This window comes from Pelecanus crispus, chromosome 4 (genome assembly GCF_030463565.1).
Source record: "Pelecanus crispus isolate bPelCri1 chromosome 4, bPelCri1.pri, whole genome shotgun sequence".
In the NCBI taxonomy this organism is placed as follows: Eukaryota; Metazoa; Chordata; class Aves; order Pelecaniformes; family Pelecanidae; genus Pelecanus; species Pelecanus crispus.
The window spans coordinates 20,937,695-20,956,644 of record NC_134646.1 but is presented as its reverse complement, the minus strand read 5'-3'; the positions used below and the strand labels follow the sequence as shown (position 1 = coordinate 20,956,644).

The 18,950-nt window shown below is 47.4% G+C and overlaps 1 protein-coding gene across 2 annotated transcripts in view; it reads right to left on the bottom strand.

The window, feature by feature from the left end:
- The window catches only part of SEC31A (SEC31 homolog A, COPII component), a 49,012-nt gene that overhangs the window by 5,378 nt on the left and 24,684 nt on the right, over positions 1–18,950 (bottom strand). Inside the window, exons 18-25 of one of the 2 annotated variants that reach the window (XM_075709783.1) lie at positions 18,085–18,230; positions 16,147–16,320; positions 15,408–15,581; positions 12,665–12,757; positions 11,861–11,990; positions 10,516–10,827; positions 3,068–3,126; positions 688–960 (exon numbers count right to left, since the gene is read on the bottom strand). In XM_075709783.1, the coding sequence (XP_075565898.1) occupies positions 688–960; positions 3,068–3,126; positions 10,516–10,827; positions 11,861–11,990; positions 12,665–12,757; positions 15,408–15,581; positions 16,147–16,320; positions 18,085–18,230 (1,361 nt within the window). Of the gene's footprint in view, positions 1–687; positions 961–3,067; positions 3,127–10,470; positions 10,828–11,860; positions 11,991–12,664; positions 12,758–15,407; positions 15,582–16,146; positions 16,321–18,084; positions 18,231–18,950 lie in introns of both variants that reach the window. The other variant, XM_075709782.1, reaches the window with a different exon arrangement.

Below are 18,950 nucleotides of genomic sequence, written 5' to 3'. Positions count from 1 at the left end.
TGTTGGTTGACAGCCAGTTGAACATGAGGCAGCAGTGTGCCCAGGTGGCCAAGAAGGCCAACAGCATCCTGGCTCGTATGAGGAATAGTGTGGCCAGCAGGAGCAGGGAGGTGATTGTCCCCCTGTACTCGGCGCTGGTGAGGCCACACCTGGAATACTGTGTCCAGTTTTGGGCCCCTCAATACAAGAAGGACATTGAGGTGCTGGAGAGTGTTCAGAGAAGGGCAACAAGGCTGGTGAAGGGTCTGGAGCACAGGCCTTATGAGGAGCAGCTGAGAGAACTGGGACTGTTTAGCTTAGAGGAGGCTGAGGGGAGACCTTATTGCTCTCTACAACTACTTGAAAGGAGGTTGTAGTGAGGTGGGTGTTGGTCTCTTCTCCCATGCAGTTAGCGATAGGACGAGAGGAAATGGGCTTAAGCTGCATCAGAGGAGGTTTAGGTTGGAAATTAGGAAAAATTTCTTCACGGAAAGGGTGGTCAAGAATTGGAACAGGCTGCCCAGAGAGGTGGGGGAGTCACCGTCCCTGGAAGTGTTCAAAAAATGGGTAGATGTGGCACTTCGGGACATGGTTTAGTCTAGTCTACCCTTGATTGGTTTAGAGTAGACTTGGTAGTGTAGGTTAACGGTTGGACTGGATGATCTTAAAGGTCTTTTCCAACTAAATGATTCTATGATTCTACATTACCTGGATGGCATTGCCAGTTGGGGCCCCAGGGGCCCCCTCTGTGCTGGGCTTGGAAACAGCAGGTGGCATGATGCATGGCCCCAGGGGCTGGGGAGCAGGTGCGTAGCCACCCTGCAGCACTGGCTGCCCTGCGGGGACATATGGAGGCTGGAAGCTGGGTGCACCCATGGGTGGTGCTGGGGCTGGAGGCTGCTGCATCTGAGACTGCGGATCCGCCAGTGGGTTCATGATAGGGGAGGTGATAGGAACCGGTGGCAGGAAGTTATCAGGGACCTAGGGAGAAAAAAAAACAAACCAGTGCATTTATGTTGCTGTGGCTGCTGCAGGCAGAGTACAACACCCAGCTCCTACAGACTTCCCAACCCACAGCAGTTGAGAGTTCCGCCAAGCAGAGCGCTGAGCCCTCAGGATATAGAAGTAACAGGGGCAGGCAATACAGGATTTCACTCTGGCTAAACAAACCCAACCCTCTGGCTGCAGCTGCACAGTAAGAAGTGTCCTGGGGCAGTAATGTCCTCCAGAATTTCCAGTCCTATGTGCACTGCCTGTCCTCCTGCTCAGACAGGGCATGAGCAGTCTGCCCAGCCTGCCCCTGGCCACAAGAGCTGAGTACAGCCACCTCAAATCAGAGCCACTCCCCTCTGCTAAGGGAGACCAGCACTAACAGAAGAAGAGTTGCACTAATGAAAACTAACCCACACCTACATCTGTTCTTACTATTGGGTCATTATATTTAGATTTTTGTGTCTCACTTTCAAGGGTACATTTTTGTCCATGCAGTACATAGGTCACATCTAGCAACACGCACCAATAAAGCTTCTGAAAGCCTTTCAAGGTTTGTGCCAAGACAGATTATGAGTGCATTTCAGATTCATCCCTAAGCATCTGCCAGTCTTTACACAGGGGTGTTTTGGAAACATTTGGTAGAGAGAAGAAACAACAAAATGAGCTACTAGCCTCTGCTATGCATCATACAGGAATTCAAACAAAAGAAAGAGCTCCCATGGGAATGCACCCATTTCTCTGGGCATGTGTGATAAAAAGGAAAGGTTATAGAATCCTGAATGCTACACTGAATGAATGATGCCAGAATTAAGCTAGTGGTTTGGGACAGCAAGAAAAATATTTCTAATCCAGCTTTTAAGTGATGCATAAGTTCTTAGTTAGGTGGAAAACAGTTGCAAATTATGCTGCTGCTTGAAACTGCGGACAGTTCCTCTATTTTACAGTAGCCCATGTGGTGAGTCATTTTGTAATATCCTAAACCACCCCCTCATAGAGTGGACATAAGGGAAACATAGAAACATTTCTGACAGAGGTTTGTTAAATACCCAACAGGGAATGCAACAAACATGGCTCCTCATCTAGAAGGGAGCCAACCCTCAAGCCCTGGCTGTGGCAGAAATTCTGGCTGTGACACACACACAGAGCAGTAGCAAAAACCCTGTTTGCAGAAGGCTACTTCTTGAGCTCTCAGGTCCAGCAGTTATTCTCACTGACAACTTTCCTCCTTCTACTTAAGTGCCTGAAGCCCCAAAAGGCAGCATGCCGGCCGCTGCGTGACAAATGTCACAGCACTGGGGCAGTCAGGAGCACACAAAGCACCCCCTATCCATCCTACAAAAGCTTCCTAATCTTAACTGCAGAGACCAAAACCCAAAGGGTAAGGGAGACTTCTGCCTTCACCTTCACCCAGATCTTATCTTGCCTGCTCCAACATTCCCACTCCCCCCCACTTTACACACTCCAGACTGACTCTTGCTTCCCAAATGCACCAGGCTCAGAGAGCAGCGGATAATGCTGACTGCTGTAGAGATACACAAGACTACAGCAAGCACCAGGGGATGAAAATGCTCACTCTGCTCTGTGCCAAGTGTCCCCACTTATTCTGTCCTGCTGCAATCTAAATCCATTTTACAAAACTGCATTGTCTCCACCATGAAAATTGTCTTACAGATCTCTCAGGGTCAGACCCTTAATCAGGATAAATTGCTTTCAGCTCCAGCAAAGTCAGTAACCTGTAACAACTTGCACGGCTTCACCACTTTGTGTAAGTATCACCTCCTGCAAAACTCATCTGCTTTACTGAAGATGAAAATAGTCTGAGGTATTTTCTTCCCTCAAACCAGGATCAATGTTGTTGTTAACAACCACAACTTTAGCAAAAAGCCACCATCTCTTTAGAGGCTTAAATATTTTGAGAGAGATAATGCATATTGGAGAGGCATAAAGGCCGTTTCTGCTTATGAGGTGCAGCTTTTGTTTGCTGCTAACCCTTCTTTTTCCTTCTCCTGCCAACAAGTTTCCTAGGATCAGCTTAAGTTACTGCTTTTCCAGTGATCAGCACTCAATTGTGTTGAGACAGGATTTCCTAGAGTACCTTCTTCTTCTTGGCAGCTCTGTTCAGGGCAGGAGGGTCGTTCCAGCCATTCTGAGGCCCTGGGACAGAGAGAAAACAGACTGTAAGTACCTCAGAGAACAGCAGTGATGCCTTCTTGAGCTCAGCTGGGCCAGCTCCCCACCATGGCTCCACTGGCAGGGGCTTGGTAGAGCCTGCCCTCACCTGCCTGCTCCTCTGTCCTTCACTAGGGCCAGAACAGCTCCTGCACCAGCCAGAGCCTCCCAATATCCCAGCCATCAGACCCTTTGGGCTCTGTGCCCGCTGCACAGGTTTGGCATCTTGACCAACTGTTCTCAAGCTTGACACAAGTTGATTCCCTTTCTTTTTTTCCTAATAATTAACTTTTTCTTCTCTTGCAGGAAAAAACTTTGAGCAGACACACCCTTTGAAAAGGCAGGCAGTTGCCTACCATGCCCAAAACACAGCTCTGCTACACAGACTGTGTATGTGAAGACCGCTTAAGTTACCAGTGAAAGTTTCTCCCATCTGTACCATATGAGGAAAAAATGAGAATCGGTTTTGAACTTTTTTTTTTCCCACGATCACCATAACATTATTATAAACATTAATCAGCAGCAGGGATGTCAGAAACCATGGGTGAATAAAAACACCATTAAGCTGCATCCATTTCTCAAGAGCTGCTCCTGCAATTGTGTACTGTGATGGATTTATATGTGACAGTTAAGACATTCCCCAGCAACACAACACAGAAAGAAGAGGCATCAGGAGCCTTAAACATTTCAGGCCAGATTCACCCAGCCACCCTAGAGACACAAAAAAGCCATAAACCCAGGTCTCCCCTGCCAGCTACAGCATGTTTATGGGTGCTTTGTGTCCAAAAGCAGAGCAGAGCTGCTGGAGCAAGGTGGCAAAATCTAGCTTTTTGCACCAAGGGCAGTTTGTTTGAAACTGCAAGAAGCACAGAGGATGTCTGAGCAGATTCACTCTGAGTCTGGGGTGTTGTTCTGTACCAAACCTTCTACTCTTCCAAGAAAGCATGCTCCATGCAGCTGCAAGATTTGTACACCAAAGCTCACATTAGTGCATTAGAAATAGTTCCCCATCTCATCATGGAACACATGTAATCAGGACCACAGCATTATATCTCAGCATTACCACAGTCTTGCTGAGTAATCAGGATTTATTACACAAAGCCACAAAAAAGCCAACAATGGACTTTTTCACCACAGTGTTTTTCACTTAGATAATGAATTCACCTTAGACAACAGAGCTTAACATCACTGCAGAATTTGCTCAATTTATCTGAAATGTCATTTGCTTCTGAGCTTTTGTTAAACAAGTTCCACATCCAGAGCATGTTAAAGGGGTAAATGAAAAACAATTTAAACCCCCTTTCACATCTGCTTTCTCTTTAACCAAAGGCAGTGCCATCTCCCAAGAGCCATGTGTGCCAGGGTCTCCTCTGTTCCTCCCTATCCAGAAAGTCCCAGAGTATTTCTGATATAGGAAGTCTAACTTCTGCAGTGCTGATAGCGGTAACAGGTTAAGAAAATCTACTAGACTGTTACTGCTGTTAATTTCCTGGAATAATTTGCTTTAAAAAAGGAAAACCAGCATTCATTTCTGTGGTTAAAAACTCCAGATACATTGCTATTGGTTTTAATTAAGGAATTAAAAATTGATTGATTAAAGTCTAATTGGCAAACAGCATCACACTTAATGTTCTCTAAAGAACATATGCATTATTGATGTCTGTTCAATTAATTTCATGTAGTGGCTGTAATTATTTTCAGGTTAGGTGGTACCTAGTTTACCTGTGAAGGGAGAGGCCTGGTCTTGAGTTGGTAGGCTTTCTGCAGATAAAATGCAAAGAGAACTAAAAAAAAGATTTTCTTCAAAAAAGAATAAAACAATTGGTCTGTAGTTTTTGATTAGCAATTTAGTTTCAATAAGCATGAAAAGTCAGGAGAAAAAAAACACCTAACCTGATTACAATGCCAGTTTAGAGACAAGTCATTTGTCCAAACCACCCTGTGGAATTGCTTTTGTCTGCCTTCCTTGAAAACAAGCCTGTTGCTCTTTCCATGCAGTAAATCAGTGTTTCTTCTTGTTTCTAACAAATGTTGCAGAGTCCTGGCCCACCTTCTCATCTCTGCCAGTGTTCTCATTTTCTATTCCTACCAGCCAGTGCAGCCAACAGACCATTACTCTTAGCAACAATCTTCTCACCATCGTTTTACCATTCCAGAAAGCCCTCCAGGAGATACTTATAGGTGGACATCAAGTATTTTCCCAAATCACGGCACACTCTCAACTGCATCCAGCCCAGCAAAAAAAAAAAAAAAAAAAAAAAAAAGCACATTCACACAGCAGCTTTACACCCATGCAAGAAGACACACTGCCTGCTCAGACTGAGAAACAAATCCAAATGGCAAAACACAGCCAATAAAGCCTTCGCCATTTCAAAGAGAAGAATCTCAGTGTTGAGGTAACTCCTGTCTCTGGGGTTGGTCTGATGCACTTATAGTTCTGGTGCAAACCCTTCCCTTAGCTCAGAATTGCTCTATCACAATTTCAAACAAGATTCAAGACTCCGAAAATTAAAACTCCCTTGAAAGCAGGTTCAAAGATCCGTCACAAACTAAAGCGAGACAGGTTGAAAATGAAATTAAACGTGGGCTTTTCTTGCTCACTGGAGCTCCAAGCACAGCTTAACATACTGATGTTATATGCATTTACAAAAACCAGAAGATATTTATAGAACTGTTTCTTTTTTAAGTGAATCTTTATCTCCAAGCCAGTTCAAAAGGTCAGGTGCTTTTCAAGACTTCAAATTTGAGATTTTTTTCCTTCCACCCTTACCACTGCAAAGTGAAACACGATGTTCCCAGATGAGATCATCACCACACACACAAAAGCACATCACTTCAAAGCCAAGATCAGCATCACTATACACTCTGCACTGGAACATTCAGAGTTACAGGTGAGATCTACTTCTGGCTGCAGATTTCTGTGGTTCTATGGGATCTCACGCCAAGGTATCCTTCACTACGCAATGCAGCCACTCCGGGAAATATGTTGGTGGTTAAGCATATTAAGCATGTACACTGTAATTTCTGCATTTACAAAGCAAGGTTTCTTTCTTCTTATGTTTTTTGAAAGGCATACTCTAAAAATTGGAAGAGGACAGAGTGTGCTCTTCAGATACCTCTTATCTTTTTTCAATAGTTCTCCAGCTGCAGGCAGCAGTTGCACGCCAGCAGCCCACATGCATGAGCCATCTGGCCTCGGCACCTCACTGTGCCCTGGAGTCCACCTCTGCATTTCAGCCTAAGGCTAGTGTTTGCCAGGAATCAGAGATGATGCCAAAGTTTGGGTTCCTGAAGGTTTGACACTTTGTACTGGCTGCCTTCTCACCACAGCTGCTGGGAAAAACACAAGCAGCACTGATAATTCTCAGAAAGTTTTATAAAAAGCCTAGTATGGACAACTTTTAATTTTCATAGAATCATAGAATCGTTTAGGTTAGAAAAGACCTTTAAGATCATCCAGTCCAACCATTAACCTAACACTACCAAGTCCACACTAAACCAATTAAGGGTAGACTAGACTAAACCATGTCCCGAAGTGCCACATCTACCCATTTTTTGAACACTTCCAGGGACGGTGACTCCCCCACCTCTCTGGGCAGCCTGTTCCAATTCTTGACCACCCTTTCCGTGAAGAAATTTCTCCTAATGTCCAATCTAAACCTCCTCTGATGCAGCTTGAACCCATTTCCTCTCGTCCTATCGCTAACTACATGGGAGAAGAGACCAACATCCACCTCACTACAACCTCCTTTCAGGTAGTTGTAGAGAGCAATAAGGTCTCCCCTCAGCCTCCTCTTCTCTAGGCTAAACAACCCCGGTTCCCTCAGCCGCTCCTCATAAGGCTCTAGACCCTTCACCAGCCTTGTTGCCCTTCTCTGAACACTCTCCAGCACCTCAATGTCCTTCTTGTAGTGAGGGGCCCAAAACTGGACACAGTATTCCAGGTGCAGCTTCACCAGTGCCGAGTACAGGGGAACAATCACCTCCCTGCTCCTGCTAGCCATGCTATTCCCGATACAAGCCAGGATGCTGTTGGCCTTCTTGGCCACCTGGGCACACTGCTGGCTCATGTTCAGACGGCTGTCTACCAACACCCCCAGGTCCTTTTTGACCAGGCAGCTTTCCAGCCACTCTTCCCCAAGCCTGTAGCGTTGCATGGGGTGGTTGTGACCCAAGTGCAGGACCCGGCACTTGGCCTTGTTGAACCTCATACAGTTGGCCTCGGCCCATCGGTCCAGCCTGTCCAGGTCCCTCTGCAGGGCCATCCTACCCTCCAGCAGATCGACACTCCCACCCAGTTTGGTGTCATCTGCAAACTTTCTGAGGGTGCACTCAATCCCCTCATCCAGATCGTTGATAAAGATATTAAACAAGGCTGGCCCCAAAACAGAGCGCTGGGGAACACCGCTCATGACCGGCTGCCAGCTGGACTTAACTCCATTCATCACTGCTCTCTGGGCTCGGCCACCCAACCAGGTTTTTACCCAGCAAAGACTACACCCATCCAAGCCATGAGCCGCCAGCTTCCCAAGGAGAATGCTGTGGGAGACTGTGTCAAAGGCTTTGCTAAAGTCCAGGTAAATGACATCCACAGCCTTTCCATCATCCACCAGGCGGGTCACCAGGTAATAGAAGGAGATCAGGTTGGTCAAGCAGGACCTGCCTTTCATGAACCCATGCTGGCTGGGCCTGATCCCCTGGTTGACCTGCACTTGCCTGTTGAGTTCACTCAATATGAACCACTCCATATTCTTTCCCAGCACCGAGGTCAGGCTGACAGGCCTGTAGTTCCCTGGGTCCTCCTTCCGGCCCTTCTTGTAGATGGGCGTCACATTGGCAAGCCTCCAGTCATCAGGGACCTCCCCTGTTAACCAGGACTGCTGATACATGATGGAAAGTGGCTTGGCAAGCTCCTCTGCCAGCTCCCTCAATACTCTTGGGTGGATCCCATCTGGCCCCATAGACTTGTGAGCATCCAGGTGGTGTAGCAGGTCATTAACTGCTTCCTCCTGGACTATGAGGGCTCCATTCTGGTCCCCATCCCTGTCTTGCAGCTCAGGGGCCTGAGTACCCTGGGGATGACTGGTCTGGCTGTTAAACACAGAGGCAAAGAAGGCGTTAAGTACCTCAGCCCTTTCCTTGTCCTCGGTCACAATGTTCCCCCCCACATCGAGCAAAGGATGGAGATCCTCCTTGGCTCTCCTTTTATTGTTGATGTACTAATAAAAACATTTTTTATTATCTTTTACAACAGTGGCCAGATTAACTTCTTGCTGGGCTTTTGCTTTTCTAATTTCCTCCCTGCATGACCTAACAAGGTCCCTGTACTCTTCCTGAGTTGCCTGCCCCTTCTTCCAAAGGTGGTAGACTCTCCTTTTTTCCCCCGAGTCCCCGCAAAAGCTCCCTATACAGCCAGGCCATTTGTCTTCCCTGCCAGTTGGTCTTACGGCACATGGGGACAGCCCACTCCTGTGCCACATTTTGAAAGGAAATCTGGCAAGGCAGTGAGGATAACGACTGCTTCAATTTCCCTTATATTAAAATGACACAGGCAAGATGTGTTAGACTACTGTCTATGTGGATTACACAATTTTAGAAATTGGCTGGTATTGTCATTAATGTCCCTAATTTCTATTGTCCAGAGTACAGAGCTTCACCTGCTCTGAGCACGCCACATGGACTATGTCACTTCACTGTTAATGCAAGAAAATTACCAAGTGACACATCTGAAGTGCCTGCCAGTGATGTGAGTAGTAAAACGGATAAGAAAGAACAATTTTCTTGTTCCTTGCATTTATTTGGAGGTGCAGAAGCTATGCTGTCTGCATTATAAAGTGCTGCTTCACATCCGAGGCCTAGAACCCTATCCAACACCTCTTCTTCTGTCGAATTTCATAATTCCTCTGGCTTAGAGATATAAGTCTGACATGACCCATAACATGGGGTCAGGAGAGGTCACAGTACAGCATCTCCAAGAACAGAGAGGATACCAAATCTGGCTGCAGGACTGAGGGAAAGGCCTCTTCTCCCCTTGCAGCCCTGGCAGCTGCCCTACACCAGTCCCCCCTGTTTTTTGAAGGAGCAAAAGACCATTCCTCCCCAAAACACAAGTGTGTGTGTGAAGGCAATGCCATGAGAGGTGTGGGCTCCCAGCCTCAGGGATGCCAGGAACACCTACTCCTAAGACTGCTGCTGCCAAGACAAGGCACTATGCCTTTTCTGCACTGCATCACCCCTAACAGACTTCTAAAAGAAGAGAGGGAGTCACAGGCCTTAGGGCCTGTCAGCAGGGTCAGCATCCCTGGAACATCCCTCAGATCCTGCTTAATATTCTCTCCGCTCCCTGCTTCCCAGATCTGGTCCTTGACTCTCCAGCTGGACCACCAGGATGTGAAGTATGTTTACAGCCAGGTTTAGAAAAGGACCACATACTGCCTGCAGTCTGACATATGCAAAGCTGTTGTTTCCCAGGCTGCTAAGTGAAGAGTCAGGTTTGTTATTGCAAGCAAAGTCACTGTCCCACAGCAAACAGTTACATCCAGGCAGTCACAAGGAGACACCGAGCTGCACCTCAGTGCGTGCTCTCTCACCATGCATGCTCAAACATGCTCTTACATGGCAGCCACACACACATGCTTTTGATTAACATTAAGGAAAGAGACATGTAAAAGCATTTCCAGATCACTTCTGATTCTCTTTTAAGGCATTCACAGCTACAGTAAATCCCATTGCACTAAGTGGTTAGGAAAAAAAAATAATGAAAGTGAGCTGATGCCACAGGAAATGCTGCTTAAATTAAATATGCTGCCAATCCCGGGCTTGAAATGCTGCTCACAAACCAGGAACAAATTATATTTGCAAAATTGTTCTGCAAGGAGAATTGGGATCATCATCTCTGCAGCAATTAGGAAAACTTGCTCATTTTTGTATTTTGCTTTCCAGCCACATAGCAGATTTTGATGCCAGCCTCACAAGGTTAAAACTGTGCCACCATCCACCTATAGTATATGAAAGCCTCATACCAAGACAATGCTGTAGCACCCTGTCTTGGGCAAGACAAAAGGTCTGTGTTTATGGCAAGATCTGACTCACAAGAGAAAGATGACTGCTCATGCTGCTCAGCAAGTGCTCACTGCAGCAACTCAGGCGTATTATCGCTAGATACACAGGGAAGATGATGTGTTTTAGAAATGCTTTGAACGGATCTCTAAGCACAAGCAAACTTTGTACAAAGCATTCACAAGGAAAAGGTGCACATTTAACTGCATGCGTAAGAAAGCAAAACCCTCCCCCTCCCTGCCTGCCCCCCCCCCCAATCCAAGCGCAGACCTGTTCTCTGGGATGCAGGAAGGTCACTGGTTGCAGGCAGAGTACCTGTTGGTCCAGTAGGTAACGTATAAGCCACAGAAGTTGCTGGAGGTCCTGTCCTGCCATGCTGAAAGGATGCGCCAGAAGGAGGAAGAGGGAGGGAAGAGACGGGATTCAGGCTTGTTGGGGAGGGTTGAGGCTGCCCAGGGTACAGCGGAGAGGGCACAGAGTGAGCAGGGGCAGAGGGCAGGTAGAGAGGGGTGGTGTTAGGGGCAGGGTTCAGGTGAGAGGCTGAAGCAGGGACAGCGATAGGCTGCTGAGGCTGATAGAGAGCTGGTCCCCCTGTTCCACAAGAGTACTGTTGTGTGGCCTGATATGCTACAAATAGGGAGAAAAGACATTCAGACAGTGAGTTCATAACAGAGGAGCAGGTTTCATCTGCCTCTGCTTCCTTCCACCTGACTCTCCTTTCTTCCTGCCCCTTCCCCCTCAAACTACTTACCTACCCAGCCAAATCCTGAGTCCCACAACTCTGCCTGCACTTGCAGAACTGCTTAAAACCTCAGCCTGCCACTGGGAATGGGGAGGCAGAGAAAGGACTGCCCTGGCTGTAACGACTCCCATTCTCCCCCACAGACTCTCCTGCTCAGAGCCACCATGCCACTTGGGGTGCAGCTGGGGTACATGGGTGCTGCTGCTCTGGCTGTTTTCTGGACTACTGCAGTCCTCACAGTGCCTCTCAGGGAAGGGAAACTCCTGCCCCAGGTTTACACAAAGGGAAAGTGTAGGCCAAGGAAGTGAACAGCAATCTCTGGAAGCGAATGCAAGCTCACAGCCTTTCACTGTGGGCCCTGCAGCTTAACTTCACTGCCTCTTCTCTGCCCAGCTATGCCCATTTTTTTCCTCCCTGGTGCCTGTAACTTCAGTCCCCTGCTTTGTGTCAGTGCTCTGCCCCCTTCCTCACTCACCTCTACTACTGCCCTTCTCTCCTCATCCCCTTTCCCATCTTCATGGAGTCCCAATGAGAACTGGATGGCCCAGACACACACAGATGAGCTGGGTCCCTCTTTGCCAGGCCTGTGCTGCTTCTCCAGGACTCATACTAGGGGGTTTCTGATCCCAGCACACCCTTGAGAAGGGCCAGCTGAGGAGTGAGTCTAAGAGCTGTGGGCAGACACCTTCTCAGCAGAGGGGACAATGTCTGACAGAGGGCGCCTGATGTCTGGACTCCACCAAGAAATTACAATCCTCAGGTGTCATCTCACAAGCTTTCCCCTGCCCCAGGAAATGCGGGACTGACTTGGTCTGAACCCTCCCAACCCCAAGGAGGAGACTGGCTATCCCCAAGTAAATGTGGCCTCATCACCTGGCTGGCCCACCTGGGTGGGAGAGGGGAGTTGCTGCTACTCACTCTGTGGGTACGTTTGCCGGGCCCCTGCTTGTGAGTACATGCTGTAATTGGAAGATGTGGCTTGCTGCGGTGGCATGTTGGGATTAATGGCACCTGGCATGATAAACCCTGGAGGAGGTGGGTTGTCTCCCTGTAAAAAACAAGATTGCAGGAAAAAGGGAAGGGGGAGATAGGATTTAGTGAGCAACAGTAATGCAGTGCTGAAGCAGAACCGTAACAAAATGATCAGTTCACATTTCAAGACCTGAAACCACATTCCCTGGAAGAGCCACCAGCACAGCGGCAAATGCCTCCAACCACCCCAGTGCCTTAGGACGCCCAGCGTAACACTGAAAGCACAGCCTGTATGTGCAGTGACTTCAGCAGCAGCAGAGCAGCACATACCTTCCCACACAAGGAAGAGGTCCTTGCCAGTGCTGCCTGTTATTCAGGCAGTCTGAGAGCACCCTGCCATGCACAGCTTTCAACTAAACAACTTAAATGTTAACTCCAAAGCTTCTAATTTCCATGGGAAAGAGGGAAAGGAAAAATATCATCACACTTCAAATATTCCGGGGGGGGGGGCAAGGGCTGGCGAGGCTCAGGTCACACTGAGCTCCCACTCAAGGCTTTCCAGAGCCACTCATGTGGGCATTGGTTAAAAAAAAAAAAGTAGCAACATGAGATGCAGAGGAGCAAAACCAGAGCACACGTGGAAGTTGCTCCTTCTGCCTATCCATACCAGACTGTGTCAAGCACACAGACTACACCAGGGGATGTATTGGGGTGGAGCAGGGTCTCAGAGAGGAATAATGAAGGTTATACCTGTGTGTCAGAGGGACAGCCTGCAGGAGGATGGCTGGGAAGGGCAGTAGGAGTTTTGTTACTCCAGGTAGTGACAGTAGGGGCAATTCTAACCTGAATCGAACAAAGAAATACCAATCATGGAAAACAAAACAATAAAAAAAAAATCTAAAGGGTTTCACAGAATGAGATGCAAAGAAGTGAACACAAAAAGGTTTGCATGCTGGTGCTTGTAACAGCCAAAAAATCTCAGAGGAAGAAGGAAAAGTGCATTCAAGACAGATGAAACCACTGCACTGGAGCTGAAATGAATTGCAGAGCAAAGGTTAAGCTCAGCAGAGATGCAGCTACAACAGGCTGTGGAGCAAGCGCAGCGTTACACGTGCCAGTGAGCCAGGTCTGCCTCTTTCATCACATATTCCTATTGCAGAAGCTCTCCTATTGCAGGCTACTGCGTGACACCAAGCATCACTAACCACAGCTGGAAGTCCCAAGTTCCATGTTACATTCAAACATACTGCCTGACACAAAAGCAGTCTGTTTAAATCAAGCTTAAGATGAATTAAAAAGGTTAAAATCTGATATTCAGCTCTTGCACATGCACAAACATACATCTTAAAGCTAACTGCTTCCCAGCTAGTCACACACAGCTCCTTTCCTCTATCTTCCTTCTTTGCCACTCCAAAGCCCTTCAGTTCCATACAACCACTACTACCTTTCTGATGTGACAGAAACAAAGAACCTCCTATGTCTGCAACATCCCTGAACAAGGAGAGCTCGTGTTGCCCAGTAGTGGGATGCACAGCTGGGGTCAGGAGCCCAACACTGCATGTGAGCACAGGCAGAGGGAAAGATGCAACCCTGAAGTCCTGGCTGGCTCAGCTGACTTCAGTCTACCAGCCTCTAACCCTGTGTAGTGCTAGGCTAGTGGTACAGCCAGCCATACAACAACCACTGTTAATGTCTGCATAACTCATCACTGGAATCATCTAAAAGACTTTTCCATCCCCATTCATGCTTGGTTTTTTTCAGATGAAAAAGAGGGTTCAAAAATCTATGCTGAAAGGAAGCCAAGTTTTAAGTACATGTTCCTGTTTGGGGCAGCAATTGAACAAATGCTGCCTCAAGCTTGAACAAGCCCTATGCACACATTTTTCTTAAAAGGAAGTAAAACCAAACAAGTATCCTAAAGCTCAAATATGTAATTTCTTTCCATTCTGGTTCATCAGCATACCGCTGGGCACCTTTCTGACATGGCACCTGTCCCCTTCAAGCCCTTCCTGCTGAGCATGAGCTCCCTGGAAAGCCAAGAACACAGGGGTAACTCATTTGTGGTGTGCTCATGGGGTTGTGATACACCCAGCCTTTTATTAATGAGCCTGGCTTGCTTAAATTACAGCATGAGGCATTCCTGAAACAGTAGGAGAAAGAGTGAACACTGGTTTAAAAAGCATTGCTGAGATCACGCCATCTAGAGGACAGCTGCTATTTTCCACAGCCAAATGGCAAATGCGCAGCATTGCTTCTCAAGGCAATTCATTGGTTACAAGGAGGAAGGTCAAAGACACAGGAAAGAACAGTAGAGATAATTATTAACAATGATGCATTTAAAACCATATGCAATGGCGTTAGCAAGGTAATATTGTATGAACAGGATGAAGGCTTTGTCCCTTCTGAAATCTACCTTGTTACACCCTGGAGCAAAGGCAAAGGCACTCACAATTGTTGACATCAAGAGGGAGAGAACAAAGCACAACTCCCCCCCCCCTTTTCAGCCCTTCTTCCTTCCTGCCCCCATTTTTCTGGCAGGCAGTGCTTGAATGGCAGCACTGACAGAGACATGCCTCTGCTTGTGCCATTCTCTTCTGTGTAAGGAGAAGACCCGCAGCACTAGCATGGCTCCACTCTCAGAAAAGTTCAGCCCAGAGACCCTGTGTAGAGCAGTGCCAGATGAGCTCCAGCACTGTCCTGAGGGATTAGGGACTTGGCGATCCTCTTTAAGCATGCTCACAGCCAGGGCTGCCCACCGCACCACACTGGTGATGGCCAACATGGTCTGATGCAGTATTGTCCTCAGGCTAGAGATAAAGCCGGGCATCTGCCTCCCCCATTTTTGCTCTTCCTCCCTGCACAGCCCCCAGCAGTCCCACAGTCCCATACTCACCGTGTCTTTCTTCTGGCACAGCTCACTCTCAGCCCAGACCTACCTCCCCGCTCCTGTCTCACCCCCCTGCCCATACTGCTTATGCTCCCTTATGCCCATTTGGGAAGGTGTTTTCATAGCAGGCTGTACCCACAACTGCCAAAACATGCCCTCAGTTTGCTACTGCCACTGCTCAGCGACTTCTGCAGCCAACATCAGAGCTGGACAGGGAAATAATCAGCCCCAGAAGAGGCGGGTGAGCAGCATGAGCAAGGTCCAAGGCCTGCGGGGATGGGACAACATCAGGGACTATGAGAACAAGCATGGAAAAATCCTGCAGTGCTCTCCCACAAAGTCATTCTTGGTACTGAAGCACATTTTCAAACAAAGGGGGAAAACACCTCCTCTTCAGAAGCCAGCTACCTGACAAGGTGTTTAAAGGATGTTTCCAGAGGCATCTGTACTGATTCAAAAGCAGCACCAAAGACATTCACCACAAGGCTCTTGGTAGAGGTGTCATACAGCCCCAGCTCAGATAACGGAAAGGAAAAAAATTCCTCTATCCATCGCTTTCCAGAACTCAAGCACCATGTTCCTCCCTGACTACCAAAAACCATTTACCTGTTGGTAATACTGCTGGGCTGGAGCCTGGGGCCCTTGCATCTGTCCAGCCACAGGGCCAGCTCGTCCTTTGGGCATGGGCTGTCTCTCGTATGGTGCCTTGAGGGCCTCCTGTCCCACTGGCAGCTCCCCTTGAGCTCTGCAAAGCCTGTCCCGTAACAGCACGATGTTTGGCTGCAATCAGAAGAGGACACCGAAGGAAGGTTAAGTGCACTGCCTGTCACCCAGTGCATCACACCCAGAGGCTGACTGGCCACACACTGATGAGCTGTCTCTCAGAAGCCTGCTCTGCTTTATCTGATTGAAGTCTTTTCTGCACGAGACATGGGGCCATTGCAAGTGTCCTCCATGTGCCTGCCTCCCATCTTGGGCTGCATCATTCCCAAGCCAGCCTGTCTACAACTACTAGCTGATGGAAGATGAGAAATCAAAAGAAAACAGCCAACCAAGTGTCAAGGTACATGTTTCACTGTCTGGCTTGCAGGAGGGACAGCTGCCCCCTTGGCAGCCACTGGCTGCAAGGACAAGGGTGTGAAATGAAGAGGGAGAAGAACAAGGCTGTGTACTTCTGCCAGCTCAGTGAGGCCAGTGCAGGGACAGGGGAAACAGCCTGACCATCACATCCTGAGGTGCATTTCAAATGGCAGTCCTGCTGGTTAACTGCAGCATGCAGGGACCTTTGCTCAAAGTACACCTGTTCACACAGAGGGAGGGAGTAAAAAACCTAGAGGCCCCGTACCTGGTTGGTGTTTGCAGGGAGGAAGGTCAAAGCTGCAGCAATACTGCCCTGGGCAGCCAGGAGGTTGGCGTACTGGCTCATCTTCTCAGCCAAAAGGGCCCCCACAGCATTAGGGTCCACAGCCTGGGTGAGCTGCACGGCTTTGCGCAGGATTACGACTTTCTCTATTAAATCCTGGAAGATCGGGGGAAAAAAAAAAACCAACCCAAACCAAAACACACAAATGAGAACGATGGGGTGAAGTAGGCTAACAACTGTTGTGGAGGGCTGTTCCTCAGGGCAGCCCTGCAGAACCCCTATCACCTGATGGGAAGCCCAAGCCAAGTGCAGGCTTCCCAGACAGTTACAGCTGCACTGAAGGCATGACTTTCCCAGCACGGAGACAATAGAACAGCAACCAGCAACCATGCACCAAGTGGCTTCTAACAGCAAAGCCAGCAGCGCATCAGGTAGAGTTCAAAGCCAAAAGAACTGCTTTTATTAAACAGAATTTCAGTGCCCTATCAGCACTGAGCATGTCCACCAAAAGAGTATGCTTTCATAAAAATATCTGGCAAGAGCCATGACAGTGAATGGAAAACATCATGTCCATCACCACTATTAGTGCTGGGGCGCCATGCATTTGTTTGCAGCATTTTAGTAAGTCAGTTCTTAGGTCCTTTTGATTAAGGTGTTTAAGAACTCCCTTGGGAGAGTCGTCCATCATTTTCCAGTGGTTACTGCAAAGATGGTTTTCCTTTTATTCACCAGGAATACTCCGTATCTTGCCCTCCTTGCACATCCCCAAATACCAGAACCGGTCTTGGTTGGATTTCCTCCTAGTGCTAAGTTACAGGAACATTTTCTGGTCAGTTTTCTCATGTTTTTCTTACTGTCACTGTATTATATTGGAAGACAGATTTAATGAGCGTACCACACACAGGATTTCAACCATACATCACTAATAAGGACTGTTTACTGACTGTTCAATACTACATTTTTGTTTTTCCCAACAAATTAGCACTTCAAAAAAGGCAAATTAAAAAAAACAAGATAACCAACAGCTTCTACGAGTTTCAGCAATTCCACATCATAGTAAACAAGCAGCCTCATTATGACTCCAAAAATATTTTTCAATTTTAGCTCAAGAGAGCAAAGCAATGCAATCAAAATGCAAATTCAAACTCAAGGTAAATCTGTAAACAAAGCCCTCACAATCAAGAGACTGGAAAGTAATTCTGGTAATTCAAAACCGGAGAGAGTTAATAATGCAAAGCAAAACTCCTTCAATTAACTAGAGACTCACTGCATTGCCAGGTAACATTACTTTAAGTACTTTCTAAAACTGGTCCTTCAAAGGCCCTCAAGAGATGGAAGAAACTAAGATTATACTATAAAACAAATTATTCCATAGTTGCTTCATCTTATCGTCAATCCTATTCCCCCAAGATATTTGCTATATGCAACATATTTCACCACTGGAAACCAAACCCTGTAGGTTTAACCTCCTAGAGAAAAACTCTCATGAGAACCTTCCTACAGTTTTCCTTCCAGATTTAACCATAATTTATTAGATTTCTTCCCCTGAAGATCCAAGCCATCTCTTCCAAATGCAAAAACATCCAAGTATTCCCCTACTGCAAAAGATACAAGCATTCAAAGCCCCTTTACCAAAACACTCTAAGCCCTACAACTACCTTTTTATACAAGAAGCATATTAGCATGACTACCCAAAGAACAGAGCAGACATAAGGGACATCGTGCTTCACAGCACATTTTCCAATATCATATTTATGTGTTACTTCTACAAAAGCTACCTGTTCCAGAAGGAAAAGGCTTGCATCCTGAGATACATGCAGCTATCAGACAGCATCAAAGCTCTACACTAGATCATTTGATTCAAGTGCCAAATGATTGCAGTGTGTTACTTCCAACATCTTTCTTAACAGAATTACCAACCTGAAGGGACAAGGGGCTGTTTCCATCCTGAGCTTTGGTCCAACAAGCAACGAGTTTTTCCACGTTGCCGGCACAAATGTAACAGAGACAAGCCTGTGTCTGCAGAAGGCTGTCCCCCTCACTCTCCAGCCTGTTTCCCAGGAGATCTAGGAAAAAGACGAACAAAGAAGATGCTGGTGAACCACTTCAGCAATGCCTCCATCACTGCTGAGGCTGGGGAAGCCTGCAATGCCTGTTGCATCTCTGCTCAGCACAGTGAGAAGGGATATTGCCTCTGGGCTCCATTGGTAAGGACATACTCCTGTGTCCAGCACAGATTATTTCATGGGAGCTCATAGTACTTCGGAGGCAGTTAATGCCATGGCAGCAAGGACTTGTCAAACACCTGCATGTCAGAGGGGACAGTCCATCTGCTGACATGACAGAGGACAAGAGGCCAGGGTTTGATTCTCCCCTCTGCCACCCACTTTGTATTCCTTTATTTCAGGAGCGTGACCCGAGTGTGCAACCAGCCAAGCAACTGTGATGAACAAAGCCATGATACTGCTCTGGGCTGACGTGTGCTGAAACGAGTTGTACTGTGGCTGGCATCTGAGGGGGACAGGGTGTCAGGCACACAGCTATTGGCAATATAACTTCCCTGTGGGTTAAACCCAGCCAGCTGTCTGCCATAGAGTGTACATGAGGGCAAGCATGCTCACTGCCTGTGAAAGAAGACTCCTTCCAAGAAGTCAAAATTGCTCTTGGGAAAGAAGAGTGAAGCACTTCCCTGAAACATTTCCACTTGTGTCCCATGCACAAACACTCCAAGACGCTGGTCCCTTGGCTGAGACACCTGTCACATCAACATCACCATTACACATCTG